General features: G+C 44.9%; 1 protein-coding gene across 10 annotated transcripts in view; it reads right to left on the minus strand.

Annotated features, from left to right (window-relative positions):
* Nucleotides 1-19,942, minus strand: part of LOC126162000 (nuclear receptor coactivator 7) — a 790,565-nt gene that overhangs the window by 679,296 nt on the left and 91,327 nt on the right. For all 10 annotated transcript variants that reach the window (XM_049918207.1, XM_049918209.1, XM_049918219.1 and 7 more), the window contains exon 2: nucleotides 16,949-17,351. In XM_049918207.1, coding sequence (XP_049774164.1) covers nucleotides 16,949-17,307 — 359 coding nt within the window. In that variant the 5' untranslated portion in view covers nucleotides 17,308-17,351. The remainder of the gene's footprint in view (nucleotides 1-16,948; nucleotides 17,352-19,942) is intronic.

Here is a 19,942-nt window from a genome sequence, read left to right on the forward strand (position 1 = left end):
TACAGCCAGAACTTCCGTGTCGGCGAATTTTATTACGTGGTCGGTCTCATTCTGAATCACACGCGCTTGTTCAGAGAAGCTGTAGAAATCCAAAAACACGCGAACAGTTTGAACAAGAAAGAGGAAAGCCTTCAGGTAAACGGATCCTGGCTTCCCGTACTGCAGCGAACGACCGTCGCAGGTAGCAAGAGGAGAACCGCACCGGAAATGACCGCGGAGAAGCCCCTCGGACGTTGGCGCGCCAGGTACATATAGTCTGCGCCCGCGAGCTCGGCTCCAGTTCACCACCGGCAATGGAGGGTGAAGCTTTGACAATGCCAGCCACTCGTGCTGGCGAAACGTCAGAAAAATAATTAGATGAACGTCGGCCGAAGAACCCGAGACAGAAGCCAATAGGCAGTTTGCCATATAGTTTTAGATTTAACCTTCAGTATAATGTTAAGAGTTGGCCAAAGCACTTCAGCCACCACCACCTCTTCTCCTCACACACACAATAAAAACTGTGTAACTGGAATCTGTCCTAAGAAACAGGGTAACTGGTCATTTTGAAGACAGTAGTAACCAACCCAAGTTCTTACATACGCTACGCCGCACTGTTTCCTTGGCGCAGTGCACTTGTTTCGCCTGGAACAGCGCGCCCTACTGGCCAAGTGCTCTCCTTTTTACAGCCCCCACCCCCCACACACTGACACGAAGCCTGGCACGAAATAACGAGCGTTCCCTGCGAGCAATAAACGCCGGCCGGCGCAGTTTTGCTCGCCAGATGGGGTGCCGGGAAGCCCCGCAAAGCACCCGGGACAGTGACGAATGGTGGACCCGCGCGGTCCAGCACAAACTGGCGAGCGCGATCCTCCGAGGCAATTACTGTCACCCCAAGGGCGGCCCGTCTGCACGCTCACGCCGCTGCGCCCTTCTCCTGACACTTGCTGGTCGCCGAGCCCTATACATACCTAGCAGCTCACAAAAATGACCAGCAAACAGTACGCAGCCAGACGACAACGCTCTTCTCACACCAGCAATTGGGCGACTGATACCTCTGTTGCGTTTCTGATGACTCCTAACGTATCTGGTCCTGTATCCTAACGTACGAGTGTTAATAGACCTGTACCAAATTTTTTGACTGACGCTTATGGTGGTACAAGGAGCGCCGCCACTGGGCAGTGGACGACTGCAGACGAGTTATTGGGAGTACGAAATCACGCTAACCCTGCCACGGTTTGGGTTTGGCGAACTCTTACGAACATTACCTTCCATCGTGTCTAGTGCCAACAGTGAAGTGGTACAGTGTGGTGGTGGTGGTGGTGGTGGTGGTGGTACAGTGTGGTGGTGGTGGTACAGTGTGGTGGTGGTGGTACAGTGTGGTGGTGGTGGTACAGTGTGGTGGTGGTGGTACAGTGTGGTGGTGGTGGTACAGTGTGGTGGTGGTGGTACAGTGTGGTGGTGGTGGTACAGTGTGGTGGTGGTGGTACAGTGTGGTGGTGGTGGTACAGTGTGGTGGTGGTGGTACAGTGTGGTGGTGGTGGTACAGTGTGGTGGTGGTGGTACAGTGTGGTGGTGGTGGTACAGTGTGGTGGTGGTGGTACAGTGTGGTGGTGGTGGTACAGTGTGGTGGTGGTGGTACAGTGTGGTGGTGGTGGTACAGTGTGGTGGTGGTGGTGGTGGTTTTGGGGTGGTACACTGTTGTGGTGGTGGTGGTACAGTGTGGTGGTGGTGGTGGTGGTGGTGGTGGTGGTGGTGGTGGTGGTGGTACAGTGTGGTGCTGTGTTTCGTTGTTAGGAGTTGTCGCCTAACTACTCTTGAGAAAACGCTTGATACAGGGCACGAACACATTTTACAGTGTTGTGTAGTGCGTTCGGTAGAGGAGGAATTCGCAGACAATGACTGTGTCAGGATGAAGGAAGAAATCCGACTTCGCTCTGAACCCTAGTATCTAACAACATTACTGACTCTGATTTCTGCTCTTAAGGAAGAATGGACTGCTATTCCTCCACAGACATTCAGTCACATCACTGAAAGCGTCCCCAGTAGAGTTCAAGCAGTCACATAGACGAAGACTACGCACATCCCATACTGACGTCAATAACAGATGTTATGATATTTCTGGTCAGATAGTACCCGTAACAATGTCTCGTGCGCGAGGAGCGTCTAGGTTCCGGCTGCGGACGCATGTGGAACTTTCAAAAACAGTCGAAAGAATGTTTCAAAGTTACGGCAATATCGGCGTTTTCGAATCTCCCTTTCATCTGCTACAAATGTATGGCGCCACAGCTCTTTGCATACAGATTGCGTACGCGTGAATAGCCACCACAGCTGTTGACCGGGCGAGAGTGAGGCAGTTGTTTGCCACGCCCAGGGCAGGGCGAGGTGCCGTGCTGTGTGCGTTGACTCGCGACCCTGAACTTGCCTCAGTGTCAGCCCAGAAAGCCGGCGCCTGCCCGCCGACCGGATCTGCCGTCCGGGCTGTGTTGACACTTCACCGTACACACGCACACGACAGGCACGCCGCCTGTGCACACGGACAGCAAGCCGATAAAGGAGGCCGGCGGCTACTGTGCAGAGCTATTTGTGACGTCTCTGACAGAGCTCGTGCGAGTCACGTTTCGACACTTTGATGAAAGATAGAGGCATTACGTGCGGATTTGTATCGCACCGTAAGCCACCGATAGTGTTCGTTATGTTTCGTAGACAATTTGTAGGAATCCATACTGATTGAAACCCCACCTGGTTAGTTAAGGAGCTTCGTATACCTGACCAGTAAGCGCCCTTCGCCAGATTCTGGCCTCTTCCAGAGTACTGCATAAACAAATATCCTAACTTAATAATAAATAATAGCATATTAGTCCTCCAGAACACGATGTGTTTCAGTGGTTTTTTCCCCCAACGAACTTCAGGCGTATATCCTGGCCTAGTCTTCCGATATTCGGGCTGTTAACCACACAGCCACTTCCCCCTCCAAAACCGCAATACCGGAAGAGGAAGTACTACAGTCCCGTATGCACGCCAGAAAGATGACATGAAAACAGTTCGAAGTTAGAAGCCAGAACGACATCAATGAAATTACCACGGAAACATGTAACTTTATTGGTTTCAGAAGGACCTCGCCAACTCTAGCTTACATTGCACATCTAGAAAATGCTCCACCAATTAGTACGAAACATTCTGACACCTTATGCGAGCAAACTAAGCCGCACCACACACTCTCAAAGTCGGGAATTTCCAATCTGAATTCCATGGGTGTGCATGTGAACGCACTTTTGATTCTTAAGTTTTCTGTAATTATGGATCACAGCTGATCACTCAGTCCCGACTTAATATGCAATTCACTTAAAACATCCCTCCAGACAAAAGGGTATCTAATGTCCCTCCCACACTCAATAGGCTGCTGGCTCCAAGCTACAAACCACGCTACAAAACTGTTTTAGCATTCAGGTCCTCCAGCCAATCAAAAAATGGTTCAAATAGCTCTGAGCACTATTGGACTTAACTTCTGAGGTCATTAGTCCCCTAGAACTTAGAACTACTTAAACCTAACCAACCTAAGGACATCACACACATCCATGCCCGAGGCAGGATTCGAACCTGCGACCGTAGCGGTCGCGCGGTTCCGGACTGTAGCGCTAGAACCACTCGGCCGCTCCAGCCAATCAGCCTTGCTAAAGTCACAATTTAAGCGTAACTAGTATGCACCAACCACGAACATTACACAGATTACACTACGACTAATCTGTCAGGTCATGGCTAGGCAAACTCCTTTCCACCTCACGTTAGAAACCAGCTTTGGCGTTATTAACAACTGAAAGGGCGATCTAATACCGTGGACAGCAATGGCATTTCTCATGAAGAAACTGTTAGGTAATTGGCCCAGACTGTCATTACATTACACTCGCCCAAGGAGTACAGTTTTTGGCAATAACCTACAAGAAAGTTAATAGTTCATGGATGACAAATGCTAATTTTCAATGCTGTGTTTTCCTTGACAAGTAGTTTGGCTTGGCTCAAATTTGTGCTTGTCGTAGTGTGTTATTTTCATATGAGCTTTAACTCCTCTCAGGCTGCAGCATGTATCAGGGCCTGCAATTTTATATATCATTTACATTATTACTCTTGTGAGACTGTAAGAAGCAGGCGGATATCTCGATCGTATTCTTTCAGTCATAAGGGTGCTTTAGTCTGTTGCTAGACAATTCTTACATTTATATTTGCGTTGGTAGTTCGCGACCGCTATATTCAAGCAATCAAAAATTTATTTAATCTTACAAGCACAGCTACATGCATTCACAGTGAATGCGAGATTTTTTAACATTATAGTTTATAACGAAACCCAAAAAATCTATTGTCCGTGACTAACATCATTAGTGCAACAGGATCAGCCTAACTTTGTTTCTAACTCACTTTAATTTTTAAGTTGCCCGATCCAAAGACAACCTACGTAATAATTTGGTACATGTAGGTACTATTAATAGGTACTATTAACGATCGCTTTACGAACATCTGTGACGGCACTCTATTGTCTTTGTTCACACAGTACCAAACTTAAGCACTTTGTCCTTGGCCCTTTGGTAGTTTAGAGGATAAAAAGTCACAAATCCACTCGACTTCTGCAGCTACCGTGACTTATGCTCACGGCAGTGGAAACTGCTACGCTGTGCCGGGGTTCAGATCAGATCAGATTACTCTTTGAACTACAAGTTCCCTAAGAAGTTGTTCCTTGCTCTGAGGTAGGCAAGGCCGTACCTACTCTGACAGCAGCTTGGCTTCTTGATGCCAACTCACGCCGAGTTCATCATGTCGAACCCCATCTAGTTGACGACTGACACTTTACTGCGCGACGTTACATTATATGATTCACCACAGGAAAAAAGTCTTGTTTCCATGAACAGACCGTATTCGCAGACGAATCGCGTTTATCGTCAAAGAGAAGTAACCTCCTGTAGCCAGTATTGCGATTGTTCTAACGTAATGGGTTACAATTGAACACCATGAAGGTGGCTGATACGCTGTGTGATCAAAAGTATCCGGACACCTGGCTGAAAATGACCAAGTCCGTGGAGCCCTCCATCGGTAATGCTCTAATTCAATATGGTGTTGGTCCACCCTTAGCCGTGACGACAGCTTCCACTCTCGCAGGCATACGTTCAGTGACGTGCTGGGTGGTTTCTTGGGGAATGGCAGCCCATTCTTCACGGAGTGCTGCATTGAGGAGAGGTATCGATGTCGGTCGGTGAGGCCTGGCACGATGTCGGCTTTAGGAAACATTCCAAACGTGTTCTATAGGATTCAGGTCAGGACTCTGTGCAGGCCAGTCCATTACAGGGATGTTATTGTCGTGTAACCACTACGCCACAGACTGTGCGTTATGAACAGGTGTTCGATCGTGTTGAAAGATGGAATCACCATTCCCGAACCGTTCAACAGAGGGAAGTAAGAAGGTGCTTAAAACATCTACGTAGGCTTGTGTTGTGATAGTGTCACGCAAAACAACAAGGGGCTCAAGCCCCTCCTCGAAAAACACGACCACACCATAGCACCACCGCCTCCCAATCATACCCACACCCTGCCATCGGATCGCCACACTGTGTACCGTGATTCGTCACTCCACAACTTTTTCCACTGTTCAATCGTCCAATGTTTCCGCTCCTAAAACCAAGCGGGGCGTCGTTTGGCATTTACCGGCGTGATCTGTGGCTTATGAGCAGCCGCTCGACTATGAAATCGAAGTTTTCTCACCTCCCGCCTAACTGTCATGGTACTTGCAGTGGATCCTGATGCAGTTTGGATTTCATGTGGGATGGTCTGGATAGATGTCTGCCTATTACACATTACGATCCTCTTCAACTGTCAGCGGTCTGTCAGTCAACAGACGAAGTCGGGCTGTACGCTTTTGTGCTGTACCTGGCCGTTCACGTTTCAACTTCACTCTCACATCGGAAACAGTGGACCTAGGGATGTTTAGGAGTGTGGAAATCTCGCTTATGGACGTATGACACAAGTGACACCCTATCACCTGACCACGTTCGAAGTCCGTGAATTCCGTGGAGCGCCCCATTCTGCTCTCTCGCGATGTCTAATGACTACTGAGGTCGCTTATATGGAGTACCTGGCAGCACAATGCACCTAATATGAAAGACGTATGCTTCTGGGGGTATCCGGATACTTTTGATCATGTAGTGTAACTTGCTACACAAATAATTTCTGACTTTTTTTAAACACTTTATGAACTAACACAGCTCGTGGTAATTATCCGACGTTATCCGTTATCTATATAATGGGGCCATTCAAGCTGAGGGATTAAAATGTCACTGGAATCGAGTCGTCAGCTACGTTAGATTTATGAAAGCAGACTTCTGGGATTAAAATACTCGTCTCTACTCTTTATTATCTGTCAATCTTGATGGATTTCGGTGAAGACAGTATAATAATAATAATATTCTGCGGTCTGTTTATATATGCCCAGAAATAAGAAACTCGTGTTTTTAGGAGACACACTTCAAAACAATTTCCGAAAAATAGATGTATGTTTCGCTATCTGGTACAATCCATAATATTTTATTGCATCGACTGGCGATGCTTTGAAATGGAAGCGAATGAACATATTAAAACAAAGGAGGAGGAGGAGGAGGAGGAGAGAGAGACACGTGCACTACAGTTTAAATTTCGTGGGACGGAAAGTTATTACCTGATACTTTACTGAAAAATATTAATTAAGCACCTATCATGCTCAGGAGTATCTCATCGCGCATTAGGCAGGACCACTCGATGCACCGTCCCTCGCTTTCTCGGCTACAACTTTATGATGAATTCTTACACTCTGCCGAAATCTATGCATTTGGTATGAAGACGAATAATCTGTATTCACTTAGTGCCTTAAATGTTTTGTACGAAGCTCGTTTCGGGTACTTTCATTTCTAATGCGAACGTACCATTGAAAGGCCTCATCTTTGGAACGGTGCACTTTTGCTGCCAGCAATTTTACTTCGCCTTCCCCGTGAGCCGAAATTCTCACCCCCTACGTACGAGTTTGAATCCTGTTTATGGGTTTAAAATTTGAAGTTCTGTTTATTTCGCAACATAAAAACCCAAATAAATCCTGTTGTTTATATAATTCTTCAAGGTGTATGAAATGTCGAGGCCTCGGCAATCAAAATGTCATGCCTGTTCAAAAGCGTAGTTGTTAATCACTAAGTTGGGTCTCGTGAAGTAATTTCCGACAAATGACACTTTTTTTCTAATCGGCATACTGAAACTGTTTCAGGGCTGAGGAAGTGCCTCTGAAGATGTTCGTTCAGCTACATCTACCTGACTACAATTCACATTTAAGTACCTGGCAGAAGATTCATCGAATCTTTTATTATGCTTCAGTCTTCAGAAATAGAAGCGTTGAAATTGGATCAAGACTGTTTAAATGTATAACCAGTGAGGGTTAACTTCCGTGAGCGTATTAAGAGACTGATATACAGGATGTCCCGCCTAAACTTTTCACCGCCAATATCTCTGTAACCAAAATAGATTTTGGCGAGCGGCTTTCATAGATATGAATGTACGGCAGAGGTTCACGAAAGTGAATACTGAGACATTCTCAACCACGTGCAAATATTGGTTTCAACTCAAACTTTTTTCTTGAATGGACACTCCGTATTATTCCACACACAATTATCAACATGAGAAATCACAATAATAATGGCGTTAGTTGCATCACATCCTGAGAAACTGGAAAGCGCAGTTGACGCATGAAATGAACGAAAAACTATTCAAATGTGTGTGAATTCCTAAGGGACCAAACTGCTGAGGTCATCTCTCCCTTGACTTACACACTACTTGAACTAATGTAAACTAACTTATGCTAAGAACAACACACACATCCATGACCGAGGGAGGACTCAAACCTCCGGCGGGGGGGGGGGGGGGGGGGGCGCATCCGTGACATGGCGCCTCAAACCGAGCGGTCACTTGGCGCGGCGAAATAAACGAAACGCGCCGCTAATGCACTCCCCGCAATGCAAATGCGTCCCGCACATTGCTCGTAATCGCGATGTGACTGACACTACGATGCGAAACTACTATACTTTTAGAGCTATGTACACTGTTAGTACGTGGCCTGGGAAAGGTACGGATGTCCACTCACACAGTGAAAACGAGGACACTGTTTACTCTTACGTGCTTTATTGAACTTTTCGATAGTACTACAGTGGACATAACGGTAACGAAATACCGGTAACCACCGGTCCGAGTAAACAGAATTAATGGTTGTCAAAGGGTCGCACAGAGGGATACACGCTGTTTGTACGTGGTTGTACATCAATTACACAATGGTACACGGCGCGTACAGGACTTGTCACTGAACATCTTTAATGTCTGCGAGACAATTGAACCATTGCAGATTGTGCAACGTATACATAAACGTACAGTAGTATCAACAAACCAAATATACGTCTTCTTCGTTATACAGAAAACTTACGCCGGTGCGCAGTCACACGTCTGTCAGCCGGAACGATACAACGTGTGTTCGAAGAGATTGCCATTTTCTTGGCAACACCGCTGTGCGCGCTCCATCACGGATCCACTCACGGCTGTCAGTGTTTGTGGTGTTGCTGCAGCGCATGCAGCGGTAATATGGGATTTCATGTCGGCCACTGTTGTTGGGACCTGCTGATACAGCCCATCTTTCACCTTACCCCAGAGAAAAATGCCCGGCGACCGTGCTGGAAATCCCTGAATGAGACTGCCCCGACCAACCCATGGACCTAGGAATTGCCACCAGTGCATTATGCGGAGGGCATCCATCACGTTGACGCCATATTATTTGAAGCAAATGACGGGGTAGGTATTCCATCAGTCCATGAAAGGTACATCTCAGTAACCGCTCTTACTGTCGCCCATTAAGAGGGCCCTCAATGAAATGCGGGTCAATGATGTGGTGTCCTACAATACCACACCATACACTGACACTCCACCGACGTTGATGTTCAACCCGGCGAATCCAGTGTCTTTTCTGGTGACTAGTAGTGCATATTGTCTAAGCTCACGTTCTCCTTGGTTGTAAATGTCACCCCATCGGTAAACAGTATCCGACGCATCTAGTCATGACCTTGCCACAGAACCCACTGACTATTCCAGGCGATTGTGAACGTCGCTGCCATGGAGGCCTGTGCATAATACACATCACACTTGTTCGAGGGATACGCATCTGTCTCTCCATTACACATATACTTGCATGAGTGTTTATTGGAGAGGTCGCCAGAACTATCACCTCTGCTGCTTCATGAGGTACGCTTCTGCTGCGGATCCGTATTCGTGAAGACAACAGCCCTGTTGCGCGAAGCCTTCAAGCAATATTCATGATGGTAAGTCGGGCGGATGACTTCTATTAGGGTACCGCTGGGCATACACCTGTGCCGCACCTGTGCCGCTTTGGTGGCATTCTCTGTACAATATTATCATGTCAACCATTTCCTCATTTTTAAATACCACGTCGAATGCCTAGAACGGATGGACAGGTAAATTAATGTCACGATTACAACAATAACACCAGTTACAGTGAGCAGTACACCGATGCCATGTACCTTTACGTGCTTCCACACTGAACAACCCCCTTCGTAGTGAGCAGTTTCCACACACAGCGCCGATTGCAGCCCGTTCCCGTAAACAACCACAGAGGCGAAGGGTTGACCTGGACGCTGTAACGGGGCGGCGAACACCGTCCCCTGCCGGCCGTTGCGACCGAGCGGTTCTAGGCGCTTCGGTGTAGAACCGCGCGACCGCTACGGTCGCAGGTTCGAATCCTGCCTCGGGCATGGATGTGTGTGATGTCCTTAGGTTAGTTAGGTTTAAGTAGTTCTAAGTTCTATGGGACTGATGACTTCAGATGTTAAGTCCCATAGTGCTCAGAGCCATTTGAACACTGCTCGGTATTGTTTCGTAGTCTGTATGTAGATAAATACAAGACGCAAGAGGGACAACGTTATGTACATGTCAACGTTTGTAGCTGGAATCCCTATTATTACTTTCTGCCTTCGTGGTAATAGTGAAATTAAGAATGCGTAAGACATTCACATCGCTATTACTAGCAACGTGCGGGTCACTCTTGCATCACGTGAAGTGCAACAAAGGCGCGTTTCGTTCATTTCACGCGTTAACTGCGCGTTCAAGTTTCTCGAGATGTAATTGGAATATTGCGATGTAACCAACGCCATTCTGATTTCCTACGTTATTGATTGTATATGGGATGTCCATTTAAAACAAAAGTTTGTGCCGAAACCAATATTTGCACATGGTTTAGAATGTCTCCTAGTATTTACATTCGTGAGCCCCTGCCGTACATTCATACCCGTGAAAGTCATTTGTCATCTACTGTGGTTCCAAAGATATTAACAACAATTTCTATTGGCAGATGAGATTAACAACAATTTCTATTGGCAGATGAGATTAACAACAATTTCTATTGGCAGATGAGATTAACAACAATTTCTATTGGCAGATGAGATTAACAACAATTTCTATTGGCAGATGAGATTAACAACAATTTCTATTGGCAGATGAGATTAACAACAATTTCTATTGGCAGATGAGATTAACAACAATTTCTATTGGCAGATGAGATTAACAACAATTTCTATTGGCAGATGAGATTAACAACAATTTCTATTGGCAGATGAGATTAACAACAATTTCTATTGGCAGATGAGATTAACAACAATTTCTATTGGCAGATGAGATTAACAACAATTTCTATTGGCAGATGAGATTAACAACAATTTCTATTGGCAGATGAGATTAACAACAATTTCTATTGGCAGATGAGATTAACAACAATTTCTATTGGCAGATGAGATTAACAACAATTTCTATTGGCAGATGAGATTAACAACAATTTCTATTGGCAGATGAGATTAACAACAATTTCTATTGGCAGATGAGATTAACAACAATTTCTATTGGCAGATGAGATTAACAACAATTTCTATTGGCAGATGAGATTAACAACAATTTCTATTGGCAGATGAGATTAACAACAATTTCTATTGGCAGATGAGATTAACAACAATTTCTATTGGCAGATGAGATTAACAACAATTTCTATTGGCAGATGAGATTAACAACAATTTCTATTGGCAGATGAAGTGTAATCTGTTTGTAACATGTTTGTTCCACTGCAAAGCATTTTTTCGCTGGACATCAGATGAACGGTGATTGGTTTTTTCATGCTTTATCATTTGCAAGACAGTCGTATTTCCTCTATGAAAAGCGTTCTCTTAGCCATGATCACACAAGTACGTTTCTTTATTAAATTAATGGAGCTCCTTAGTGACGAACTGAATGATTCTAGTTTCAGACACGATAAACCTCATCTGCGATTTTCACTTGAATATGACATCGAACTACGCAGCTGCTGTTGATCGTTTTATTATCTGTACACAAACAAGTGTGGCAGGCGCAGACATGGTTATTGAACGGAATTAAAATAATTAGTTTTCGTTACACAGAGGTTTGCGTATTTTTCTAATTGCATGCTTCTGCACCAACCGCTCGCTGCCGAGCGCCATCTGAACAGTACTCAGTGCTAAGGTACCTTGCAGTTCTAACAAGAACGTGTCCGCGAGATGCACTCAAGTGTCAATTGCAAACCTGTCTACACTATTATTTTAACAGCTAACACTTAACAACAGCGATCCAGAATCTAAGATTACGGTTTAAATGCTCTGTTGGTAACGACGTCGTTGGTGATCAAACAAGTTAAGATTGGGCAGAGAACAGGAAACGAATTCGGCGACAGTATTATTTAACGAGTCATACAGACGTTCTCTTCAGGTGATTTAGTCAACCAACGAAAAATCGAAGTCTAAAAGGCCGACTCTGTTAACACCTCAACTTTTTATAAAGGGTCCAGTAACGTTGAAGCTGGCCTAAGAAATACTTCGCCGTATTTGGCTCACCCGAACACGTTTTTAACTGTGGCATCCTGTAGGTTGAAGATGTATAAACAAAGAAATAAGTTTCTTTTCTCGAGGAAATCCATCAGAGCCTATTATACCTTGTTTAACGTAACAGATTTTCCTTGCTAGAACAAGATAATAAGTAAGTAACACATTTGCACATACTTAAAAACAATGGTGCAGGCTTCTTTCGAGTTATGTTTTGCCCTTCTCCTTCCTCAGTTCTAATACTGGTTTGATGCAGTTTTTCTATGCTTGTCTATCGTAGGCAAGTCTTCTCATCTCTGAGTAACTACAGCTTCTCTTTCTGTGGTGCAACTGGACGTCAGCACAAGAAAGGCATGTTATTAGTACGCCTCTCTCCCGGACGCTAAGTTAGCTTTTCCACGTAACAGTTACTCTTATTTAGACCTTACTGGAGCTCAGAGGTCTTGAAATGCTTCAGCTACCGGTGGTAGCAGTCATGTGTGCTCGAGGTGTGCTTGTTTATATGAATGCGTGTGCGTGTTTTTCTTTGCTGAAGAATACTTTGGCCGAAATGGGCCCCATCAGAGCTTATGGCATTTCCATACCTCAGTGATCCAGTGGGGTCTAAATCTACTGGCAAAGTAACCGACGTCGTACCATTCCTCAAGTCTTCAACCAACATCCTCTGACAAATTGTGAAAGTACTCTGCCTCTTTATTACAGTTCGAATTTCTTGAAGTTTGTTTTCTTCATTTTCGGTATAATAAAAACCATGTATAAACACTATCTCGAAAATTAGTGAAATAATTTCGTTCATCTGTTTTCGATATCCTCCTACACGAATGCATCTTTACTGCTTAGACAGAGACTCATGTTCCCGCGCAGTTCTTCGTTTCGGCACGGGTAAGCGCTTCTTTCCTATCGTGTCGTATGAGCACGTGCGCTTAGGCCAGGAAGTGCTACTCAGTGAAAGTTAACTGTGTATGACTTACGCCACGACGGACGACATTACGAAAGAAGTAGCGTTTTATCTACTTGAATTCCAGGTCCGATACAGGCATGTGATCGCACTACGGTTTTCCCGGAGATGGAAAGTGGGTGTGATCTAACAGGTTTCACTCTTTGACAGTATGTGACCTGAATCCCCTATTTCTGTAAGAAACTAGCTGTGCACTACGACGCTCATCGGAATGAAATTTCTATTTCCAGTTTTCAGGAACCTCTATGCCCTACACCGATACAGTTCGCGTTTCATTAACCCTACACAGGAAGTGAATGTCTGAAGGTACACGTTTTCTCGATGCTATCTCTGCTGTTTTCATTTGCTGCGTATGTGACTTAGGGAAGCATGTACGAGTGCATGAAAAGAGAGAATTGAAACAACAAGAAATTTAATTTTGCCACTTTTAAAAAATGCAAATCTTGTCCATACTTGGTAATACTGTGAAAATTTTACTTAAAAAATTGAAAGACACACTAAGAACACCTTTTTCAGAAGGAATTTCATGATTTATATTTTTCCTTGTTTCAGTTTTCAAGTAGTCAACAACTGCGGACCCTACAAGCATGTGATAAGAATAGCAGGTAGGGCATCAGCTTATCTCTGTCGTAATGTATGAGATAAGAGGTGAAAGAAATGAGCTGGACTGACATCTTAATGGGAGGAGCTGCAAAATGGCAATGATCGCAAATGGCAGTCTTTCTGACTACGAATTACGAATTGTTAGTAATCAACTGACATTGTAGAAAAACATGGAACAAATGACTAAAGAAAAAGGATAATTTCAGGGAGGTAAACAGAAGTGTTATCACCTCCCCCACTAATTTTACTATTCAGCTGTATTTATTAACGACAAATTTATGTTCATTTTATCCATTGTGGTCATTGTAGCTTCCGTGACTATTACTTCAGTGGCGTATTAAACGAATGACTCAGTCACAAATCATGATTTTTATTTGAACACGCGATCCATTTCGAGCTGTGGAGCCGTATCTGCAGGTGCTTTGTCAGTTTACATCATTTTTACAATTTACGTTTCTACTTGTCCTGTTAAAAGTAAATAGGCATTTAAATGTGTCACAATGTGAGTAGAATTTTTACGAAGTTACGACAAAACCGAAAAAATTACTTACATTTTCCATTAGTGGTATGCATAGATACATGTGTACACGCCCACACATTTCGTCTCATAGCAAATTTTGGAAACAAAATTCAAACAAGTCAAAGAATATTGAACTACACAGAAGTTCCTGTTCTACATACACAGATGTTACATTTCAACATTTCCAAATGCACTGTATGACGAAAAGTGTATTCGTGTATGTAACAGTGTCTACTCATATGATGGCTACGAACTATGTAAGCAACACTGGAAACAGTAATTTTTCGGTTTCGTCGTAGTTTTGTAAAAATTTTAGTCACAATGTGCTACCACGTAATATACCTATGTAGTCTTAATACGACCAGTAGTAACCTAAATCCTAAAAATTATGTAAACTGGCCAAGCACCTGAAGATCAGTACTCGGCGCTCGAAATTCATCGCGTATTGAAATAAAAAAAACAAAAACACCCATGATATGTGACTTAAGGCGGTTTGTTTATTATTTTACGAGTTTACGCGCTGAGTCGTAAATGGAAAGCGTGGAGAATAAAATAAAATTTATTTTCCTTCTTGAAGTTCTTATCACCTGACTTTCCCACACTTCCAGTACCACGAAGTTATTAAAGTCACACACTATTTGAAGTGCCTAATTTCTAAAAATGAAATGCTGAAAAAACGGAGGTGAATACATTGGTGCAGTAGGAAATTAACGTGACAATGACGTCAGTCACGTGAATGGTTCGATGAGCATCCACAATTGATAGAAACATTTTACTTACTGCACTGGAAAGCGGACTGACGAGCAAGTGAAAGATCTTAATAGCTTTTTTCCTCATTTATGAGATCTAGTTGCTGACACTCAATTTTCTTTCTTTTTCAGTTAAGAGGAAAACTTGTGTTATTAATACGATATTCTTAAAGCTCAACTAAACTTCGCAATCAGGCAGAGGTGAGCGTCCCTGGGACCACTGCTATTCATTCACGCAGCTTCTCACTCGCCGTCACTAGGCTAAGTGAGCCCTGTTCCAGTCCCCACAAAAGAAAAACTTCTGGCAGTACCCGGTTCCCTGCATGGCACTCAGAAAGGCCAACCACTCAGTTACAGAGACGGTATAAGACAGGGAAGTAGTCTTTCGACCCTGCTGGTCGAGGTATACATCTAAGAAACAATGATGGAAATAAAAGGAAGGTTCCAGAGTGGAATTAAAATTCTAGGTGAAAGGATATCAATGGTAAGATTCGCTGATGATATTGCTACCCTCAGTGAAAGTTAAGAAGAATTGCATGGTCTGCTGAACACCACAACAGTCTAAGTAGTACAGAATATGGACAGAGTAAATCGGAGAAAGACGATAGTGGGAACTACCAGTAACTCAACATCACAACTGCTGATCACAAAGTGATGAAGTTAAGGGAATCTGCTACGTTGGGAGGAAAATAACAGATTAGCACTGGCAAAAAGGTTATTCCTGGCCAAGAGAAATCTGCTTGTATCAAATATCGGCCTTAATTTGCGGAAGAAAGTTCTGAGGACGTACATTTGGAGCGCAGCATTGTACGGTAGTGAAACATGGGGAAAGCCGGAACAGCAGAGCATCAAAGCCTTTCAGAAGTGATGTTTCAGACGAATGTTGAAAATTAGGTGCACTGATAAGGTAGGGAATGAGGAGGTTCTACACAGACCCGGAAAGGAGCGTATGGAAAACACTGACAAGAAGAAGGGACATGATTGTAGGACATGTGTTAAGACATCATGGAATTAATTCCATGGTACTAGACAGAGCTGTATAGGGTAGAAACTATTGAGGAAGACAGAGATTGGGATACATCCAGGTTTCAAGAGCTACTATGTGATGAAGAGGTTGTTACAGGAGAGGAATTCGTGCCGACCGCATCAAACAAATCAGAAGACTGATGACGCGACGGTCTGAAGGCGTATACGACCTACTAGCAATACTGAAAATACTGATCAGCAATACTGATGTCCCTTTAAATATTCTCAGTATTGTCAATACCACCGAATATTGGAGTTCCGTATTGATGGTTCGACACTTTTCTCTATTCAGTTACTAGCGTGTACTGTTTACGTTCTTTATTAGTCTGTGCCTATCATACCTCATTCAATTTTTCGAGTAGTCTCAGTAGAAACCAATTTCAGTAGATCCACGCAAGAACAACAGTTTATACCACTTTAGGATGCGGAACAGAGGATTTTCTATCACACCGCTTTCTTTAGTAAGGTAAAAATGTATTATGTATAGGTTGGTGAATTACAGAGCAGTTTGGAAAATCCTTCCACTTCAAAAATATTCCATCTATCTGAGATGATTAGTAAGAGGTCTGCGAAATGCATGTCAATTCTACCAGGTTATCACTAACTGATAAAATATCATTTACGTTATCTGGACATTGCCAGACATGTAATTGCTTTACGTTGTCCAGTTTTCACATAATTTTACTAATTGTGCTTGCTGAATTTGCAGAACCAAATTTCAAGCAATCGAATGACCTGCCTTTAGCCTCAAATTTCGAAGTTACTTCTAATCTCTCGCCGATAGCGACTGATCCCTCATAACCGTATTTTCTTCTCCACTTTATTACATATCGACACTGTCAAATCTTAAAACTAGTATTCTGGATAGGTACTGAAAGTGTCAAGGTCCCTTCGACGCTCCCTGTGCAGCACCGTCATCGTGACCTCACGGGGGCTACGATTCAGTTACCGCAGGCTGCGAACGTCGCTGCGTACGCCTTCGCAGATTACGAAAAGTCACATTTAAATAAGAAATTCGTCTGACCGCGGCGTAATAGATCGGAATATTATAATACGTATGAGCCAGTACAATAACAATAAATCTGAAACACGTCATCTGTGGTTATATTTAGTGTAATGTGTTTCTATGGAAGACAAAGTTTAAAGTTAGATATTACGTGTCTCGGCTGCTCACCTGGGCCAGTGGTCGGGCACGAAGATGTTCCACCAGGAGGGCCTCTTCTGGCGGTCGGCGGCGGCGACGTTACCGATGACTCCCTTGCGGCGCTTGCGCTCCATCTTAATGTGCCACGACTTGCGGCGGCCGCGCTTGTCGGCGGAGGGCGGCCCCAGCTCGGGGGCGGAGTCGGCACCCGACTCCAGCACCAGCGGCAGGCTGTGCGAGCTGCTCGACGCCGCCGGATCGCCATCCAGACCCAACCCCGCGCGAGGGCGCGGCCCCTCCCACGGCGCGCCCACGCCCACGTCCACGTCCACGTCGTCCACCGCCTCCACCGTGACGCGCACCGGCATGTGCACCTGCACCGTCTCCATGTCGCAGCCCTGGATCTCGGCTAGGCTGTCAGCATACTGCGCGCCTGCGGGCCACATTCGCACTGACAGCACCAACACCGGTACACTGCACGATGCCGAACGACGGTTATCTCTGGAAGGGCACCTGACACGTCGCGCGTCTCTCAATGAGAGCAGATAACACGACTCTTTCACTGCCCTATGATAAGAAGTGTGCCAACTTTAAGACTTAACGATAAAGCTATTCTTGGAATGCCAAATCTCCAAATTAATGTATCGTGAATCTAGTTCCCATAGACCCGCCAGGGTAGCCGACAGCGCTAACGCGCTGCTTCCTGGGCTTGGGTAGGTGCGCCGGCCCCAGATCGAATCCGCCCGTCGGATTGACGACAAGGGCCGGTGTGCCGGCCAGCCTGGATGTGATTTTTAGGCGGTTTTCCACATCTCGCTAGGTGAATACCGGGCTGGTCCCCACGTTCCGCCTCAGTTAAACGTATCGCAGACATTTGAAACACGTCCAGATTATTTCACGGTTTACACAAGAAGCAGACAGTTGGGGTACAATGATTCCATCCGGGGGGGGGGGGGGGGTGTACAGGGTGGAGGCAGGAGGGGTATCCGGCCATCCCTAAAACTATCATTGCCAAATCCGTAGTAGCGACACTGACCCTGCGATCGCTGCGGGATTATGGCATAAGCTAAAGAAAGAATCTAGTTGCCATAGAACACTGGGAGGGTTGAGGGCAAGGGTTGAGGGCAAGGGTTGAGGGCAAGGGTTGAGGGCAAGGGTTGAGGGCAAGGGTTGAGGGCAAGGGTTGAGGGCAAGGGTTGAGGGCAAGGGTTGAGGGCAAGGGTTGAGGGCAAGGGTTGAGGGCAAGGGTTGAGGGCAAGGGTTGAGGGCAAGGGTTGAGGGCAAGGGTTGAGGGCAAGGGTTGAGGGCAAGGGTTGAGGGCAAGGGTTGAGGGCAAGGGTTGAGGGCAAGGGTTGAGGGCAAGGGTTGAGGGCAAGGGTTGAGGGCAAGGGTTGAGGGCAAGGGTTGAGGGCAAGGGTTGAGGGACTGAATAGCTTTGTGATCAGCCCCTCATTCAAGAGAGGCTAACTGAACAATGAAAGCAGATTTGATGCATGAGACGAGAAATAATTCAGGGGGAGGTAAAACTGTGTGTGTTGAGTCAGTATGCAGGCCAGAGAGCAGAGGGAGGCTGAACCATGTCTTTTCTGTGGTGAGGGACACCTCACATCTGACCCCTGCCAACCTAAGTGCAATGACAGTAATGGAATAAGTAATACACACTAGCTAGGAGACTGGTATTAGTAAAAGTTAGAAACCTAGAAACGTAATGCAAACCAGTTGTACTGACAGTAGTAAAATAAAGTGAGAGAGATAATCAGGACAGTTGGTGGGTGACAGCAGTTGAGCATCCCGCAGAGCTCAGCATGCGATGGGGAGTGTCCCATCCACAACTGGCTCTTCAGTACAAATGGTACTCTGTATCTTTGTTAATACACATTTTTTTAAATTCCAGGGACTGATCACAGAAATTATCGGTAGATTAGCGATTTAGATCCTAATGACCATCTTTGGATGTGAGTAACTAGTAACGCTTTTAAAAATAAGTAATTTCTTATGCAGAACCCCTTGAGTGATACCTGGGGCTCTCACAGCAGTTTGAGCCTCATAACAGAACCCTAACTGTGCACCCCCCCACCCCCCCTCCCCGCCCTCCTCTCACTGGGGAAAGGGATCTTGACAGATGTGCGTACCGATTTTGGTGGCTGTGTTCAAATATATCCTTTCTACAAACGGTACCACCAAAAAGTACATAGTTCATTGCAGATCGAGGAAGGGTATTTTTTTATAAGCTTACTTATTTCATTACGCTGTATCACCCACCAAAGCTGTTACTATAACATTTAGTAAACTCTCGCTAAACCGGCGATTCCCTGGACACATGGATGTCGGGTTGGCGTAACTGATACTGCATTGAATCCAAAGATACATTCATTTTCGTAGAAAATTTAGTTCTAGTGTGTGTAGACACACAGTAGTATCACTCACTATGAAGTATGTCCGAAATTTTTAGTTCCCGCAATGATGATACGCGACGCTGACTTGCAACCACTTTAGTAGCATTACATAAGTAGTGCGCGTATCTGGTTGTTGAATGATGTACTCCAGGAAGATGTCCGCAGCTGCAGTAACAGCAGTGTCAGAATTCTTCATACTCTGTCTTATGTCCTTTACATCACTTACATCACTACTTTTCCGCATAGCTTTGAGTATTTCAGTATCTGCTAAAATTTGGTGCATCTGAAAATTTCCCTCCGCTACTTGGCAACATTCTCCATCAATTTCTCCTCCTCCTGGAACGTACAGCACTGTTTAACATTGTACTTAACAACGTTGTTGCGTACGAAAATTCATTGTTGTGCGCGTCATGTCTGCATGACTGACTGGAGGCCGGATGTGGACCGGCTTACTGACAGGCCGGGCTACTGAGGGCCCGATTAGCGCGAGTTTAGTGTACTTCCAGTATCGTTTAAGCTCTGATAATAAGAACTTCGACATCTGATATTACGCAATGAAGAGACGTGACAATCCACACGAATGTAGTCAATATCTTTACTTCTGTTTCCGAACAAGACAGTGTTATTA

Source organism: Schistocerca cancellata, chromosome 2 (genome assembly GCF_023864275.1).
Source record: "Schistocerca cancellata isolate TAMUIC-IGC-003103 chromosome 2, iqSchCanc2.1, whole genome shotgun sequence".
Lineage (NCBI taxonomy): Eukaryota > Metazoa > Arthropoda > Insecta > Orthoptera > Acrididae > Schistocerca > Schistocerca cancellata.